The sequence below is a fragment of the Hypanus sabinus genome, chromosome 9, assembly GCF_030144855.1.
Source record: "Hypanus sabinus isolate sHypSab1 chromosome 9, sHypSab1.hap1, whole genome shotgun sequence".
NCBI lineage: Eukaryota > Metazoa > Chordata > Chondrichthyes > Myliobatiformes > Dasyatidae > Hypanus > Hypanus sabinus.
Genome location: NC_082714.1, coordinates 15377873 through 15396404, shown reverse-complemented (window position 1 = coordinate 15396404; position 18532 = coordinate 15377873). Strand labels below are relative to the sequence as shown.

At 37.5% G+C, this 18532-nt stretch overlaps 1 protein-coding gene across 8 annotated transcripts in view; it reads left to right on the top strand.

Moving 5' to 3' along the window:
• The window catches only part of LOC132399115 (RNA exonuclease 5-like), a 62843-nt gene that overhangs the window by 25220 nt on the left and 19091 nt on the right, over nucleotides 1-18532 (top strand). For all 8 annotated transcript variants that reach the window (XM_059979095.1, XM_059979098.1, XM_059979100.1 and 5 more), the window contains 6 exons: nucleotides 639-754; nucleotides 3717-3855; nucleotides 4426-4520; nucleotides 9506-9608; nucleotides 12651-12817; nucleotides 16637-16757. In XM_059979095.1, the coding sequence (XP_059835078.1) occupies nucleotides 639-754; nucleotides 3717-3855; nucleotides 4426-4520; nucleotides 9506-9608; nucleotides 12651-12817; nucleotides 16637-16757 (741 nt within the window). The remainder of the gene's footprint in view (nucleotides 1-638; nucleotides 755-3716; nucleotides 3856-4425; nucleotides 4521-9505; nucleotides 9609-12650; nucleotides 12818-16636; nucleotides 16758-18532) is intronic.

The window sequence follows — 18532 nt, the reverse complement described above, 5'->3', positions numbered from 1 at the left end:
AAAGGTTATGAGGAGAATGCAAGAGAACGGGGTTAAGAGGGATAATAAGTCAGCCATGATGGAATGGTGGAGCAGTTTTGATGGGCCAAATGGTATAATTCTGCTTCTGTCTTTTGTGGTCTAACAGCACAGCCCAAACTCTAAACTCCTTACAAATATTTGTGAAATGTTGTAACTGTTAAGTTGACAAATATAGAGGCAAATTATATGTGAAAAGCTGCAAAAGTTGCAGTAAGGAAAATGGCTAGTTAATCTGTTATGGCAATGATGATTAATTCTGGCTAGTACATCGTGGCAGCTCTTTTGGTTTATCTCAGTTTGTGCAGTAGATTTTCTTTATAATAGCCTTCTCATGTGGAAGTAATGGGCACATTTTATCCAAAAGATGTTTTATACTGCATCACTGGCTGTACTGTCGTGTCAATCTCAATTATTTGCTCAATCGTTTGGACTGGAGCATGAGCATTTTACCCAATTAACTGGAGATGAAAGTCTTGCACCAAGCCAAGGCTGTCAGTTTAAGATGTGTGCTTAACCTCAAAATGAGACCAAATAGCAGTATAATAACTTTCATTCCTCATATGTATAAAAAAATGTATGCCAGGTGTTTACTCTTTTATCTGTGTGAATTATTCCAGTGCCTGACCAGAAAGGGAAAAGAGCTGACACGTATCTCTGTTGTCGATGCAGAGGGACACTGTTTGATGGATGAGCTAGTGAAACCAGACAACCAGATCTTTAACTACCTCACCAGGTATTGATCAAATTGGATTAATAGCATACATAAAAATAACCTCTTTCTCATTGTGTTCAGATAGATATTTTTCTTCAGATATTTTCATTCCACTGTTCGACTGTTTTAATTTTGCTACTTAATCACACAGTTACATTCCATGCCATGGAACATATTACGTGGTGCTTTGAAAATCGTCAAGACCATTATTTGTTCATATTATCTAAGTGCATAATGTCACTTATTAGCAACAACTCAACAAAACATTTCCAAACCCCTCTCGTTCATAGAACATTACAGCACAGTACAGGCCCATCTCCTTCTACCTTCGGCCACGAACTTATCAATCACCCCTGCTGTGGACACTTCCTGGAGGTCCAAGATCCATATGCTCCACGACTGTTGGACTAAATGTGTAAGTGTAGGAAGGGACTATGTTGAAAAATAAATGTGCTAGGTTTTCTAGAATTGACTCCTTCTGCCTTAGGCCACGAACTTATCAATCACCGCTCGTACCTAGGCTTTTCACTATTGTACAGGTTTCAGTGGGACACCCCCATCATTCTTCCAAACTAGTGCGTGTACAGGCCCAGAGCCATCAAACACTCCTCATACGTTAACATTTTAATAGAGGATACTAAAGGCTAGGAAAAGACTAACCCGACATCAAAAATTGAATGAAGGTCAACAGCTAAGAGTACATTTTAGATTCTGTATTAGCTAAGTTTAGTTAAATGTTTCCTACCTGGCAGTGTTTTTCAGTATTTCATAGAAGCGTTTGCTTCAAAGCTCTCCTCGGGTGGTCCTACATGTTATATTTGTGGTTACTTAGAGCCTCATTGATAAGGATCTACATTCCTTTGTCCAGTAAATTCAGCTGTTTCCTTTAAAGTGTTTAAACTCAGTCTTCGTACATAGATCAGTGCCAAGTGCTGAGTCTCCCTGCTGACCAGAATAAAAACCTTTGGAGGCACAAGAGACTGCGGATGCTGGAATCTGTAGCAACCAGTAAATACTAGAGGAACTCAGGAGGTCAGGCACCACCTGTGGCAGGAAATGGGCTTTTGATGTTTCATTATGAGACCACTCTTACTTGTTGCTCCACAGTCAAGGTCTATATTTTGAGGAAATGTAGGAAAGATCTCCCACAGGTTGTTGTCCAATATTTGACTCAACTAACAAAACAAAAACAATCTAGAAAGCAATACACACAAAATGCTGGAGGAACTTAGCAAGTCTGACACTCCAGATGGCAGAAATCTGCATTTAAACAGACAATGCTAGTACTACTCAGCAAATAGGAAGCAATCACTGTTTCCCACCTCCACAGTTGTCACCTGATCGGCTGAATATTTCCAGCATTTGGATTTACTTTCAGAAGGTTTTAGCCTTCATTAATTGGGGGATTGAGTTCAAGAGCTAATTCTGGTTACCTTACTATAGGAAGGATATGCTTGGATTAGAGAGCATGTCTTATGAAAGAAAAGGTTGAGTGTGCTTGGGCTTTCTTACTTGGAGGGAAGGAGGATGAGAGTCTTAGATAGACACCTGAACGAATGGGTTAGATTGATCTTAGAATAGGTTCAAGGGGGCAGCACAACATTGCTGGCCAAAGGGCCTTCAGTGTGCTGTACTGTTCAATGTTCTAAGATTATCTGGCCGTTGCTACTTATGGAAATCTGCTATGTTCCCATTTGCTACCAAGTTTCCATTTTATGTCAATGACTACAATTCAGAAGTTTGGCCTGAAACCACTTTGAGGTCTTGAAGGTTGCTATATGACTGAAAGTTCATTGATGGGTTTAGCCTATTAAGGAATGGTGGCTGAAGTATTTGCATTACTTTGGTATTAATGATTACACATGTAGTTAACTTCATCCTAAGATCCAGTTGAATGCTGTGTTATGATATGGGTTACAGTATTTAATGGTAGGCCTTACATCTGCTGCTATTGTGGTTCTTAATCATGGAAATTGGCAGAAGATTGAAGCAAAACAATTCAAATTCAAGTTTATTTTTATGTACACATGTATACAGCTAAATGAAACAAAACAGTACTTATATCACATATAACATAAAATGACATCAACACAATAATATTAACAGATAAAAATCCATTTTATAGATGTGCAAGTTGACATAAAGTGTATATATGAAATATAGTTAAATATACAATAGTATACTGATAATAGAGCTGTCATAAATAATATGTACTGGATGGCAGAAAGATTCCCTCTTGGGTCAGAAGCATTGCCTTATGTTTATCCGGTATGCTATCGTTGTGCTTTCTGCTCCAATCAGTGACCTGTGCAATAGTCAGCTTGTGTAATCTCACATTTTAATGTACAACTAGAATATTAATGGGTCACACATCAAACAGGAATACAGCCTTTATTTCACAATGTTATTGGATTTTGATATGATTCAATAAATTATCTCAAGCATTTTAACGTATGCTGCAAGCAGTTCAAGTTAGATTTTGCATGAGCTTATTAATTTGTGTGATTTAACATTGAATAAATTACTTTGTTGAAAGCTTCTATTTCATTTGGTTCTTTTTATTCACAGCATGGAATTGAAATGGTGGATTCTTTAGCCCTTGCTCTTACTTGTCTTATAAAATCTGAATTTTACCTTAACAGAATTCCATATTGTCATTGATTCTTTTGGACAGAAGCAGCAACGCATTTCCAAATACATCTTTAATATAATCATTGAGGGATCACTTCATTCTAATTCCTCTAGAGAATTTGGTTATCACAGGTTAACTTTTCTGGATTATATAAATGTTTCTGTCTCCAGGAAAATTGTTGGACAATTAAGATGCTGAGATGAATGATCACAATAATTGCCTTGCAGAAGATCTTTTATCTAATTTGTAAGAAACAGTTGTATATTTTTAATTTTTTCAATACTATTTTATAGTTGTCAAAAGTTTCATGGAATTGATAGAGCTAAGCGGTGTCACAAATTGTGCATTCAGGTTCTCTGGCATTACCTGGAAAATGCTTTTGACTGTGAAAACAAAACTGAAGGATGTTCAGGCCATGCTGAGGAAGATTTTACCCTATGATGCTGTCCTTGTGGGGCATTCCTTAAACAACGATTTGACAGCTTTGCAAGTAAGATCTTTGTAATTGCCTGCACATAATTCATATGGATTTAAGATACATTTTGGAGATGTACCATGAGAAATAGAAATGGGAGTAGTCCCAACAGGAACTTGAGCCTTCTCTATCATTGTGTCAGCACATTACTGATCCTATGGTATAAGCCTATTTAAATTCTGTAAGGCTTAGCCTTAGTGAGCTAAGTGAGTTCTGACACCAACAACTTTTGCCAAGGTAATTACTCTTTATCTCAGTTTTAAGTGGTGAACCCCCCCCCCCCCCACTCCCCAAAGACCTGAAACTAGACCATATCTCTTCTGAGCAAAAGCAACCTCTCAACATTTTTCATAGCTCAATATTCTGACCTCCAGTAATTACAGGCAAAACTTACAGACTCTGTTCTCAGTGTTCATTTCACAATCTGTGTGGCTTTAACCAGTTCTCAATAAGCTTCTGTAGCACTGGCAGTCTTCTGCAACTATAGTAAGTATTGTTTGAGAATTTGAGCAACTGATAAAGTGTTTGCCATGTTATATTTCGTATGCTAATTCAGGTAATGAGTACAATTAATTTCTTTTACAGATGATCCATCCAAATGTAATTGACACGTCACTCCTTTTTGTTGGAGAATCAGGCCGAAGGTTTAAATTGAAAGTTTTAGTAAAAAATATTTTTGGGTAAGGACATTAAATTCATTTTCTAATTGTGATAGAAATGAGAAGTAAATATGGAACCATTTTGAACAAAATACTATTTTAAATCATGATCCCTTTTACTGGTTAATACTTCGGACAATTTTAATTAAAGATTTTAAAGAAACTTCAAAGATTTTAAAGACTTTGCACTCTCCGTGAAGTACAAGACCGTAATTTGATATAGATACAGATGAAAGAAACTGACTCCTCTCCACTCTAGATGGAATACATGGTTGTCCCCAGGTTGCCAATTCCAACTTGATCCCTTCTCACCCCTCAAATCCTTTGAAACAATTTAGGGCTTCTATTTCTGGCTTCATTACACCCCGCATTAAGAAGAGTCTCCATTGGAATGTCAGTGGTCAGCATTCATAATGGGCTTTCCAAAAGTATTTGATGAAGTTCCTCATGAGTTCTTAGTCAGAATTAGAGCTTACCAAATTGAATGCAAATTGCTGATATGGTTAGGGGGAATGACGGGAGATAGTGAGGATAATGGTCAGACGTTTTGGTAAGAAGTGATTAATAGAATCCTATTGGATCGGCATCAGTGCCACATTTGTTCACTGTTTATAAGTAACAACTAATGGAAAAGACCATTTATACAAATTTAATTATGACTCAAATCCAGGTGACAACTTAACCAATATAGATGAAAGTCTAAAATTAAAGGCATTCATACACAGCAGTCATTAGTTTGAAATGGTGAAAAGCAAAGAGCAGTGGAAGCTTTAAGAGATTTAGGAATCCTAAGTGTGTACATCACACAAATCAGAATTATAAAGTTTTATGCAGGTGAAAGAGGTTATTTAGCGAAATGTGAATTATTGAGACAGTTCTACTTGTTCATAGTTTTAATATTGTGGGTTAAGGCCATCCGATGCTCATCCAGGTACTTCCTAAATGTGAAATGTTCTGCCTCCTTGTCAGTGAATTCCTTATCTCCGTTAGTGTTTTGGATGAATTTATTATTTCTCAACTCCTAATCTTACTTATATCTGTTTTTCCTAATTATTGTACTACTTGAAGACCCACATTCAGCCATTCAGAAACAGCTTCCCCTCTGCCATCACTTTTCTGACCAGTCCGTGAATGCGACCTTGTTAATCCAATATTTGCACGACTTATTTTTTGTAATTTTATATCTTGGCACTGTGTTGATACTGCCAAACAACAATTTCACATTATATGAGTCAGTGATAATAAACCTGATTCTGATCTTCTGTTTGCTCAGGGAACTGTTTTTCCTATTTACTTTATTTACATATGTAGTTTTACCTCTCAAAAATATCCATTAGCATTTTTAAAAGAAAAACGGTTTAATTGATCACATCTCATTGTTAAACAGTCCTGATAGCAATCTATAAATGCCCTCTCTAACACTATAATTTCTTCAAATGATGGTGACAATGGTACATATACACCTGCTGTGGTCTAACTTGTATCTTAAAGCATTCTCATATGGTCACTTAGCCAAATACAGTCACCCCTCCTTATCCATGAGGGATTGGTTCCGGGACCCCTCGCGGATACCAAAATTCACGGATGCTCAAGTCCCTTATTCAACCTGTTTCAATGCAGTGGACCTTAGGACCCAGCGGGACCCAAGACCTTATTTAACCTGTCTCAATGTGGTGGACCTTAGGACCCAGCGGGACCCAAGACCTTATTTAACCTGTCTCAGTGCGGTGGACATTAGGACCCAGTGGCAGGGATCTGAATCCGCAGTGTTTCTGTTCACAAAAATAATCATGATAATGATTGAAAATAAAGTGGAAATAAAAAAGCGATCAGAAAGAGGTGAAAAGCCATCGGTTATTGGAAAAGTGTTAGGCTACGTCGGTCAACGATCGGAACAATTTTAAAGGATAAAGTGAGAAAGGCCGTGCCTCGATGAAAGCTACAATTATTACTAAGCAATGCAGTGGTTTAATTATTGGGTTTTGGATTTTTGATCCTCTACATCAACCTGGCATGATGGAGTGTGCACTTGTTAGCGATCTGTCACTAGATCAAGCTCAGGAACTTCCCAAGCCTGGCGCTGAAACATACATTCTTAAGTGTTTTATATGCGTAGAAAGGTAAAATATATACTCTATACAAATGCAAACGTTTGTCTAACTGACGCTAAATAATTACTGGATGTATCTGTTCCAACTTAGATAGTAAGAGAACTTCGGATTTTTTTCGATCCTGATCCATGATAACCCACGCACATCCTCCTGTATACTTTAAATCATCTCTAGATTACTTATAATACCTAATACAATGTAAATGCTATGTAACATAGTTGCATTGTTTAGGGAATAATGACAAGATAAAAAGTCTGTACATGCTTGAACAACAAGAGCTGGAAGAGTACTTCCGGGTTTTCGCGATTTGCAGATGGTTGAATTTGCGGATAAGGTGGGCTGACTGTATCAGGCAATCAATTATCAGAGTTGTATTGAGGAATTATTAACAGTACAGATCCCTGGGTAAACTGTGTGTGGCTTTCACACCTTCCAAAGGATCTTTTGAGTGTGTTGGGAGAGTAATGTAGGCTTGCCAAATTGATACCTGGCTTCTATGAGTTAAAAACTAGGGTTCACGATAAGGAGAAGGATTACTTTATTGCTGTTTATCCAATATTAAAGAAATGGATTGGGTAGGTAGATACTACATCTTTTTAGGAAATCTGTAACTTGAGTGGTGGGGTGGAGAAATGTCTCTACCAAAGGAGGTGTAAGCTGCTGCTCCTCTCTGCTAGCCTGCAGGTTATCCTTGGGCAAAGTATAGCACCTGCTTTGTTTCTCCTCCTCCCTCTCCCCCCCCCCCCCCACCCCACAACCCTTCGATCAGGATCACGTAAAGCCATGGGAACAGATAGTGGATGGTCATATGAGCAGCTGGTGCATATCATAAATCCTGGTTATGCGACCACTGATGCCAGGCAGACAATTTCTGGAGGGTATTGATAATGGCTGGGGGAACCCGTCTTGCTCAGACACTGCGTAGAAGAAGGCAATGGCAAACCACTTCTGTAGAAAAATTTACCAAGAACAATCGTGGTCATGGATAGATTGCAGTCGTCCGTATCATAAGAAATGGCACATGTTGATGTTGATGATGATAATAACTATGGGGAACATTTTAAAATTAATAGCCAGTTTTCCCTTCTGTAAATAGCTATTTCTTTCTTTATGAATCTTTTTATGAATTAAAAAAGTACATATATATAAACAAGAGAATTATCTCAAATATGGATACCGATAACAATTCATTTAAAAGGTAAAATAAATATTATCAAGTTCATACATAGTATTAATCTAATAGTATATAATAAAAAATAAGATGATCAATTCTCCTCTTATCATTCCATGAAAAGAAGAAAAAAGATAAAGAAACTTTTATAAATTTATATACATAAAAAAACCCACTAAACAAAAAAAAAACAAAAAAAAAGAAAAAGAGAAAAAAAGGGACTGGACAGCTCATACTGAGAGTAAAAGCAAGAAAAAGGAGAAACTTTCTGATCGAATGCAAAGTTTCAAGAAAGTAACTGCAAGAGCAATAAATCAAACCATATGAAAATATTGAATAAAATGTCTGACTTCTTATTTTCTCTAAACTTAAACAGGACATAATGGAGGTAAGCCAATAAAGAGCAGTAGGTGGATTAGAGTCACATTGAGTGGAAACATGAATATATCCTGCTTCAAGTGGAGTGATCCCAAAAATTGCTGTAAATAAATTCGGTTGTAGGTCCAAATTCAAGACCTTTGATAAAATTTTAAAGACATTTTTCCAAAAATTATCTATCTTGATACAAGATCAAAACATATGAGTTAAAGTAGCCACCTCAGTATTACATCTGTCGCAAATAAAATTAATATTGGGAAAGGTACTGGCTAATTTATCCTTTGACATATGTGCCCGATATACTACCTTGAACTGTATCAAGGAATGACAGGCACAAATAGATGATTTACCAAATGAAAAATTTTATCTCATTGAGTATCTGAAAGTGACTCGAAATTCCAATTCCCCACGCAGCTTTAGTTTTATCGTTAGATACCATTTGCAAATTCAATAACCATTTATAAGTTATAGCTATCAGTCCTTTTTGAAATTGTTTAACCTGAAAAAGAGTATCTATTATATTGAGTGAATAAGCAGAGGGAAAATTTGTAAGTAAACTACATTAAAAGTTCCGAATTTGTAAATATATAAAAAAGTGTGCATTAAATAAGTCATATTTGTCCATAACTGAGTGAAAGACATTAACAAGTCTAAAAAAAGTTATTATCTAAAAACAAGTCTAAAAAAAAGTCTAAAAAAAGTTATTATTCCTTTATTCTTCCAAATTAAAAAGGTCTGATCGGAAATTGATGGTTTAAAAAAATAATGAAGATGGATTTTACTAGAAAGAACAAAGTTATTAAACAAAAAATCTACGAAACTGAAACCAAATTCTTAATGTATGTTTAATAATGGGATTGAGGTCTTGAATACCAATCTTAGTGTAAATAGCTATTGATGGAAAATACTTTGAGTGTTTTTATTGTGAGAATGACTGATATTTTGTTACCCAATATAATTAAAAATAAAACATTTTTATAATAATGTAATAATTATAGTATCACAAACCTATTGGTGATATGGGGTTCAAATTATATCTGTGAAATAAGGTTAATTATAAGATATTGTATAATAAAATAAGGTTGGGAGCTAAATGCCCTACTAAAATAGTCTTTGGACGTTTCTCTCTTAAGAAGCCCTTGTAGCCCATCAAAGCATGTAACATATCGCAAGATTAGGAGTTTTTGAGCTAATCCATTATCTTTAAATCTCACTAACTGAGAGTCATTGGTGTTTTAAACTTTTAAGACTTCTCTGCACTGTAAAATGTAGTTTGTATTACAGTACAAATCTACTGCATATGTTTTTGGGGTATCCTTCTTATGTGGATGTTTTTCCCCAAACAGAAGGGAAATTCAGTCAACGGAAATGGATGGCCATGATCCATCAGAAGATGCAGAAGGGGCTTTAGCGCTGGCTCAGTATTTTATTAACCAAGGACCTGTGAAGGTATGTTCATAAGTCATTAAGCAAAAAACGTGGGAGTTAAGCTTAACCTGGTAGTAGCATGTCTGTCTTGATTTTATAGAATTGATATTTTCCATGTTGAAATGTATGCAAATGTCAATAACATAACACTAATCCAAACTTCTGGACTGGCATGGGGGCCACCATCAAAGTTGTCTCCCCATCTGTGATTTATCTGGTCCAGCTGCAGAGGCCTTGATTACAGTCCCAAAACATCCAATACCAGCAATATGGTCTGAACAGGGCAGGTCCTCCAATCTGCATTGAATAGCTCTGAAATGCTTCTGTAAGCGTCAATAGAAAGGTCATGAACTTTGCTGGCTATGAAAGTTGTGTGAATAATAGCGTTTAAATAATTCTGACAATCAGACATATAAAAATTAATAAAATTGAAATGAATTACTTTAGGAAAAGAAGTTGTTTTTAATATCAAATGAAACCTAAGAATAATTGAAGGCAATTAAAACATTAAACCAAGCCAAAGCAATTTCATGATATGAAGTTAATTTCCTCTTTGTTTCAACTTTACAATCTCAGTCAAATTAATGTGGTTTCAATTGTGCACCTGATGCAGACTCCATAACACAGATTTTAACCAACTTAAAAACAGCAAGTTCTCTGTTGAGTTTGTGGTTCTTGAAGTTTAGCAGCAGAAGAAACGAGCATATTTGCAGTTCCAAATCTGTCAACATGCCCTGGACTTGCAAATTCTACAACACATGCAGTGGAGTCCTCAATTTACTCCTGTTTCAAAGGCCAAATGTCAGTGGTTCCATTTGGGACCATTGGTATTAGAGTAGCAGATTCCATTACAATTATTAGTTTTACCTTTAGTCCAAGTAATTTTATCATCAGAGTACATACAGTACTGTGCAAAAGTCTTAGGCACTCTAGCTATATAGCACAGTACTGTAGTAATGTTAAGTATTACACTGTACTACTGCAAAAAAACAAATTGTATGACATACATGAGTGATGATGAACTTGATTCTGATATGAACCTCTATTGTAGATTGAGGTTGGGAAGGGGGCAGGGAGAGGGGAATCATGGCTGGGAAAGGGAGAAGCACCAGAGAGATGTTTTGTACTGGATAAAAATACAATTGTTTGGAATCAAATTATCTTGCCTGGTGTCTCAGGGCTGGGTGTGTCTGCACTGGCGCCACCCCCCCCCCCCCACCCACCCTTGGCACTCCTTTTCTGTCACCCCTCCTGTGAAGCTCCGCCCTCACCGTTTCCGACATCCTTTGCTCTTGCCAGATTTATAAATTTGCTCTCTGCTTCACATTGACAAATACAGTACTGTGCAAAAATCTTAGGCGCCCTAGCTATATTGTAAATGTCCCCAACTATATCTTTAAGATTCATATTCTTACAAGCATTTACAGGGAAAAAGAGATAACGTAGAAGTAATGAAAAAAAATCTATTAATAAACAAAGACTGACAAATAAGCAACGTGCAAAAGAAGACCAGTTAGGCAAGCAAGCAAATAATACTGAGAACTTGAGTTGTAGAGTCCTTGAAAGTGAGTTTGTAGGTTGTGGAACCAGTTCAGTGTTGAGATGTGTGAAGTTATCCATGCTGGTTCTAGAGCCTGATGACAGATGTTCTTAAAATGCTAAACTATTGGAGACATTAATCATTTCAAACAGAGCAGAGTGGCGGTTCCTGAAATTGTGACACAAGCAATTCCCCAAAAAGGTATAGTTTTATAGTAGCTGGGAAATTATTTCAGATAATTCAGCTTAAGGTTCCTTGTAAACCAAAGCTGCTGAGAGATTAAGCCAGGGTGCTCAACATTGTATGATGTGCTTCCAAATAACAAATTTACAAATCAGAAAAGGTACATTGGATCCTTTATTATGAGACCAGCAAAGACAAACGACCTTGAAACAATAAAAATCTGCTGAAACTAAATGAGCAACATAACGGTCTAATAGCTATATCAGTGTTCCAGTGGCATAACTACCCAACAGCATTACAATTAGTGATCTAGTTGGCAAAATAACAGTTAGTGTAACTAATTAGCATATTTAAGTGGTCTAATAACTTTCCAATTAACAAAATGAGCATAATAAAGCGTTCTAATAACATTCCAATTCGTGGTCGACAAATAATATCATTCCCTGTGCTTAGTCACTCTCCACTAGACTAAACTAAAAGCTAACAAAACGAGAAGACGTAACTATACTCATTTTGCTTTTACCACATGACAGATTACCATAATAAATATGCCATCAAAATACAATACAGGCAAAAAATAGATACATAGCTCCATCAGACTCAAAATAGATACAGTATGTGTCTGCTACACAGCAGTCAGCAATATTTTCAGAGGGGTTTTGATATGAAGACTGAAATAATAATACATTTAATATTACCCCCCACTCACCGCCCAGTCCCAGGGCTTCACAAGGTGGTGGCTACTGCAGACAATATCACAAGTACCCTATTTTACCTGGTACAGCACACACAAGAAAAGCTCTTTAGAAAGCATAAGGGCATACAGTTCTTCATTAAGTGATGTAGAGTTTGGTATAATATTTCCATTATCAGCTGTCCTTTTCATTGGCTGGCTGGAAAACTTTCTCTGTTTTAATTTTATTTTTAAACAAACTGCAGTTTATAACATCGTGGGTGACCCAAGCAGTTCTCAGGTTTATTATGATCATTGTCAATGTGTTTCAGAGAAATATTTGCTACTAACATTATACTCTCAGATACGTGGTCTGTGCCATAAAAATTTATATCTAATGGTGATACTGACCTCCCAGTGTATCTGCCTAAAATGTCACAGTTTTGATGACCTGTCTGTCGCTGCATTTGGCAGCAGATGCTGTAAGTCTGATAGCATTGTTAAATAAATATAGTGGATTTAATAAGCTCAGGTTGCAAAAAACAACTCTGCTGGATAAACGGATGAGTTTTTTTTTCTTTGTATGTGTTTATTTTCAGAGCCCAGAGTGTTTGTTGCCTGTCTGTGCATAAGGAATATTACTGTTCAGCAAATGCTTTGGTTACAGATAGCAGAGCTGAGCCTGGAGAATTTCCAAGCTAAGCAGCCAATGGGAGATGATATCACGCCACAGCCTGAAGCCCGAAGACAGTGGAAAAGGTCATCAAACAAACTGAGCACAAGCTGCAGAAGGATAGATGAATCTCAAGACAGGGCATGCTTATATGGTGGCAAGTTAGTTCATGACATTTATCAATTTTTTTTTAAAAAAGTCACTTTTTTTGCTTTCCACTGAGCACCATCTGAACTGTCCTGGTCACATTATAGACAAAACCTCATACAATATCAAATTGTTTTCCCAATTTTGATCCTGTTTGTGTGTCAGTATATGTTACCACTGTGGTAAAGGGCAAGGAAGGGTATCAATTCAGTTTATAAAGGAGGATTTTGGATAACGTGTTTCTGCTAAAACCATTCTCTAATGGCGTACACAAGTATCTTATGATGCTTGTAAATGCTGTGATCATTTTTCCACAGAGTGATAGGAAGTGCAAATTCTTCAGTGTTGGCTACTCACTGGTTGCCTCTCAGAAATGGACACTTCATTTATTTTGGACAGTTAACTGCAGTGATATGCACAAAGAAAAATGACTCATCTTTAGAATGACCCAAGTAACAACACCAAGAAAACTACATCTGTAGAATTTTTGCTTGGCTAGTGCATGCTCAACCCACAGAGAAACTGCACATGGTCCATCTTTCTAATTTCCAAGTTCCTCAAAGTCACAGAGTTACTATTGGGAATTAAACCATCTAAAACTGCACAGGAGAACATTGATGAAATTAATAAGAACATGAGCACCAGTGAGATTTCTGCTTGTTGTCTAACTAGTATCAGTCCGCATTATAAGATATTGATGCATCAGTTTCTGGGCTTAATGCAGAGAATCCCGCCCTTTGAAACTGGTCCATACTGAGAAGTTAATTTAGTGAATAAAGCTGCCTAGTCACATACTTTTGATGAGTGTTCAATGGCTCTTGGCCTGTACTTGCCAGAGTTTAGAAGAATTAGGGGGATATCTCATTGAAACCCATCAAAAATTGAAAGCCCTCGATAAAGTGGACTTGGAGAAAATGTTTCCAATAATAGTGGAGTCTAGGGCCAGAGAGCACAGCTTTAGAATACAAGAATGTGAGTTACTTTAGAAAGGAGATGAGGAGGAATTTCTTTAGCCAGAGAGTGGTGAATCTGTGGAATTCATTGCCACAGATACTATGGAGGTCAAGTCATTGAGTATATTTAATGCAGAGGCTGATAGGTTCAACTTAATTTATTTTTATATATTAGTAATTGTGTCAAAGATTATGGGGTGAAGACAGGAAAATGGTATTGAGAGGGAAAATAAATCAACCATGATTGAATGGTGAAGCAGATTTGATGGGCCAAATGGCCTGATTCTGCTCCTATGTCTTATGATTTTATGGTACTGTAACCAATTTGCTTAGTTGTGTATCTAAAATACCAAGCAGAAATTATAGACCAGTGAGTCTTACCTCAGTGGTTGGTAAGTTGATGGAGAAGATCCTAAGAGGCAGGATTTATGGACATTTGGAGAGGTATAATATGATTAGGAATAGTCAGTGTGGCTTTGTCAAAGGCAGGTCATGCCTTACCAGCCTGATTGAATTTTTTGAGGATGTGACTAAACACATTGATGAAGTAGATCAAGTCAAGTCAACTTTTATTATCATTTTGACCATAACTGCTGGTACAGTGCATAGTAAAAATGAGACAATGTTTTTCAGGACCATGGTTTACATGAAACAATAAAAAAACTAGACTGAACTACGTAGTAAAAAAAAACACAGAGAAAGCTACACTAGACTACAGACCTACACTGGACTGCATAAAGTTCACAAAAACAGTGCAGGCATTACAATAAATAATAAACAGGACAGTAGGGCAAGATGTTGGTCCAGGCTTCAGATATTGAGTAGTCTGATAGCTTGGGGGAAGAAACTGTTATATAGTCTGGTCATAAGAGCCCGAATGCTTCGGAGCCTTTTCCTAGACTGCAGGAGGGAGAAGAATTTGTATGAGGGGTGCGTGGGGTCCTTCATAATGCTGTTTCCTTTGTGAATGCAGCATGTAGTGTATATGTCTGTGATGGCGGGAAGAGAGATCCCGATGATCTCAGCTGACCTCACTATCCGCTGCAGGGTCTTGTGATCCGAGATGTAGTGTATATGGATTTCAGCAAGGCATTTGATAAGGTACCCCGTACAAAGCTTATTGAGAAAGTAAAGGGGCATGGGATCCAAGGGGCCATTGCTTTGTGGATCCAGAACTGGCTTGCCCACCGAAGGCAAAGAGTGGTTGTAGACAGGTCATATTCTGCAAGGATGTCGGTGACCAGTGGTGTGCCTCAGGGATCTGTTCTGGGACCCTTACTCTTTGTGATCTTTATAAATGACCTGGATGAGGAAATGGAGGGATGGGTTTGTAAGTTTGCTGATGACACAAAGGTTGGGAGTGTTGTGGATAGTGTGGAGGGCTGTCAGAGGTTACAGCAGGACACTGATAGGATACAAAACTGGGCTGAGAAGTGGCAGCATATAGTATTAACAGTAAGACTCTTGGCAGTGTGGAGGATCAGAGGGATCTTGGGGTCCGAGTCCATAGGACATTCAGAGCAGCTGAACAGGTTAACTCTGTAGTTAAGAAGGCATACAGTGTATTGGCCTTCATCAATCATGGAATGGAATTTAGGAGCTGAGAGGTAATGTTGCAGCATTATAGGTCTGACTAGGACCCTGGTCAGACCCACTTGGAGTACTGTGCTCAGTTCTGGTCACCTCACTACAGGAAGGATGTGGAAGCCATAGAAAGGGTGCAGAGGAGATTTCCAAGGATGTTGCCTGGATTGGAGAGCATGCCTTATGAGTATATGTTGAGTGAACTCAGCCTTTTCTCCTTGTGGTGACGGAGGATGAGAGTGACCTGATAGAGGTGTACAAGATGATGAGAGGCATTGATCGTGTGGATCGTCAGAGGCTTTTTCCCAGGGCCGAAATGGTTGCCATAAGAGGACATGGGTTTAAGGTGCTGGGGAGCAGGTACAGAGGAGATGTCAGGGGTAAGTTTTTTTAACTCGAGAGTGGTGAGTGCGTGGAATGGGCTGCTAGCAACAGTGTTGGAGGCAGATATGATAGAGTCGTTTAAGAGGCTTTTAGATAAGTCCATGGAGCTTAGTAAAATAGAGGGCTATAGAGAAGCCTAGTAATTTCTGAGGCAGGGACATGTTTGGCACAACTTTGTGGGCTGAAGGCCTGTATTGCGCTGTAGGTTTTCTATGTTTCTATGTAATTTTAATCATTTATTGTCAGGCATATCAAATAGCAGAATTCATAACTCCCAAGTGACCCTGTATACTGAAGTCCCAACACCCCCCCCCCAAGCTTCTCCCAGTACAATAATTAATGTGCTGTATTTTCTTATAATAAATATGTAGTAAATTCAGGCAATCTGCAATTCGTTTTGTTCAATGGTGCTTAGTAATTATAGGTGTTGGTATTAATCAGTGTTAAATCATTTAAAATCTGATGGGAACATTTTATGCTCCATTAATATAATTTATGATTTTCTATTTCAATAAGATATCTGCTCAGAATATATTAATCAATCTATTACTCTGATTTTAGTCTAATTTGTATCGCATAGCAATGTTTCAGTAAGAAAGTGTAGTGAGAAGTACAGTGTACAAAATGTTATTTAGATCATGAAAAAGATCAAAATCACTTTACTGGCTGTCTATTCATTCTATTAGGTTGACGCCTGTGATGTGTCTGGTTTGTAATTGACAACATAAAACAAAAAATTACAGCAATTAAATTTGAGAAGTTTGATATATGGTCACAGTATTCAGAATGGATACAGTTTTGTTGAGACAAAGCCTAGATTCTCAAGGCAAAACATATAACTTCTTCATGTAATTTTTTTAAGAAATGGAACATTTATGTGAAATGAGTGTATTTTTTGTTTTTGTCCTCTAGTTTACCAAAACAATTGTGTATAGCTGATCGTAAGGTAGTGGTATTAGGTACAAAGAAGGCTATGAGGTCTATGACATGCCAGGAAGCATGGCATCAAATTGAATGTGAAACAGACAAGGAGGTAAGAGATTTGTTTGCAATTATTTGTTGCGATTTCTGCATATGAAGAAAACAAAGAAAACACTATAAATGGCTGAGATACAGTTACAAGGAAATGTTTGTGAGCCCTTTGCATTTACCTAGTTTTCTGCATTAATTACTCATAAAAGGTAGTCTGATCTTCATCTAAGTCACAATAATAGACAAGCACAATCTGCCTAAGCAAATAACACAATTATACTTCTTTTTGTCAATACCGTGTGCACCATTTAAACAATCACAGTTTAGGTCCAAAAGAGAATGTGAACCTCTAGGGTAATGTTTTGTATAAAAGCTATTTGGAATCAAGTGTTGTAATCAATGAGTTGAGATTGGAGATGTGGGTTGCAGAGGTGCCCTGCTCTATAAAAAAGGCACACAAAGTCAAGTCACTGACAGAGCCTGCACTCCTCAGGAAAGATTTGTTTATGTGCACTATGCCTCAATCAAAACAACTTTTCAGAGGACCTTAGAAGAATTGTAGAGATGCATGAAGCTGGAAAAGGCAACAAAAGCATTGCTAAAGACCTGAATGTTCATCAATTCACAGTAAGAGAAATTGTTTACAAATGGAGGAAATTCAGTACTGTTGCTATGCTCCCGAGGAGTGGGTATTCTGCAAAGATCACACCAAGAGCACAATGTGCAATACTGAAGGAGGTGAAAAAGAACCCAAGGGTCACAGCAAAATACCTGCAGAAATTTCTAGAATTTACTGAAGTCTCTGTTTAAGTGCCCACACTATAAGAAAAGCACTGAACAAGAATGGTGTTCATGGAAGGTCACTGCATAGGAAACCACTGCTTTCCGAAAAAAACATTGCTGTACATCTCAGGTTTGCAAAAGACCACCTGAATGTTCCACAATGCTTCTGGGACAGTGTTCTCTGGACAGATGAGACAGGAGTTGAACTACTTGGCAGAAATGCACACCGCTGTGTTTGAAGGAAAAAGGCACTGCACACCAACACCTCATCCCAACTGTGAAACATGGTAGAAGGAGCATCATGGTTTGGGGCTGCTTTGCTGCCTCAGGGCCTGGACAGTTCGCAATCGTTGAGGAAACAATGAATTCAAAACCGTATCAAGACACTTGACAGAAAATTGTCAGGGTAGCAGTCTGTCACCTGAAGCTTAATCGAAGTTGGATGATGCAACAAAACGGTGATCCAAAACACAAGTAAATCAACAACAGAATGGTTTAAAAAGCTGAAAATTTGTGTTTTGGAATGGCCAAGTCCGAGTCCAGACCTTAACCGATCGAGATGCTGTGGCATGACCTGAAGAGGGCTGTTCATGCAAGGTATCCCAGAAATAATTGAGTCTTAAATTCCCCCTCACCATTGTAGCTGATCAGCAGCTACAGCAAACATTTGGTGGAGGCTATTGCTGCCAAAGAAGGTTCTACCAGTTATTAAACACAAGGGTTCACATACTTTTTCCAGCCTGGATTGTGAATGCTTAAACAGTGTGTTCAATAAAGTCACGAAAATTATAATTGTTTGTGTGTTATTAGCTTAGGCAGATCGTGTTTGTCTATTATTGTGACTTAGATGAAGATCAGACCACATTTTATGAGTAATAAATGCAGAAAACCAAGTAATTGTGAAGTGTTCACAAACTTTTTCTTGCAACTGTATGTTGGCCCTCTCTTTTGAACCAAGCAACAGATAAAACCAACAAGAATTACTTTAAACTCTTCATTCATGTGTATACTGCATTCATTCACAGCACTGGCTGCATTAACATTGAGCTAGAA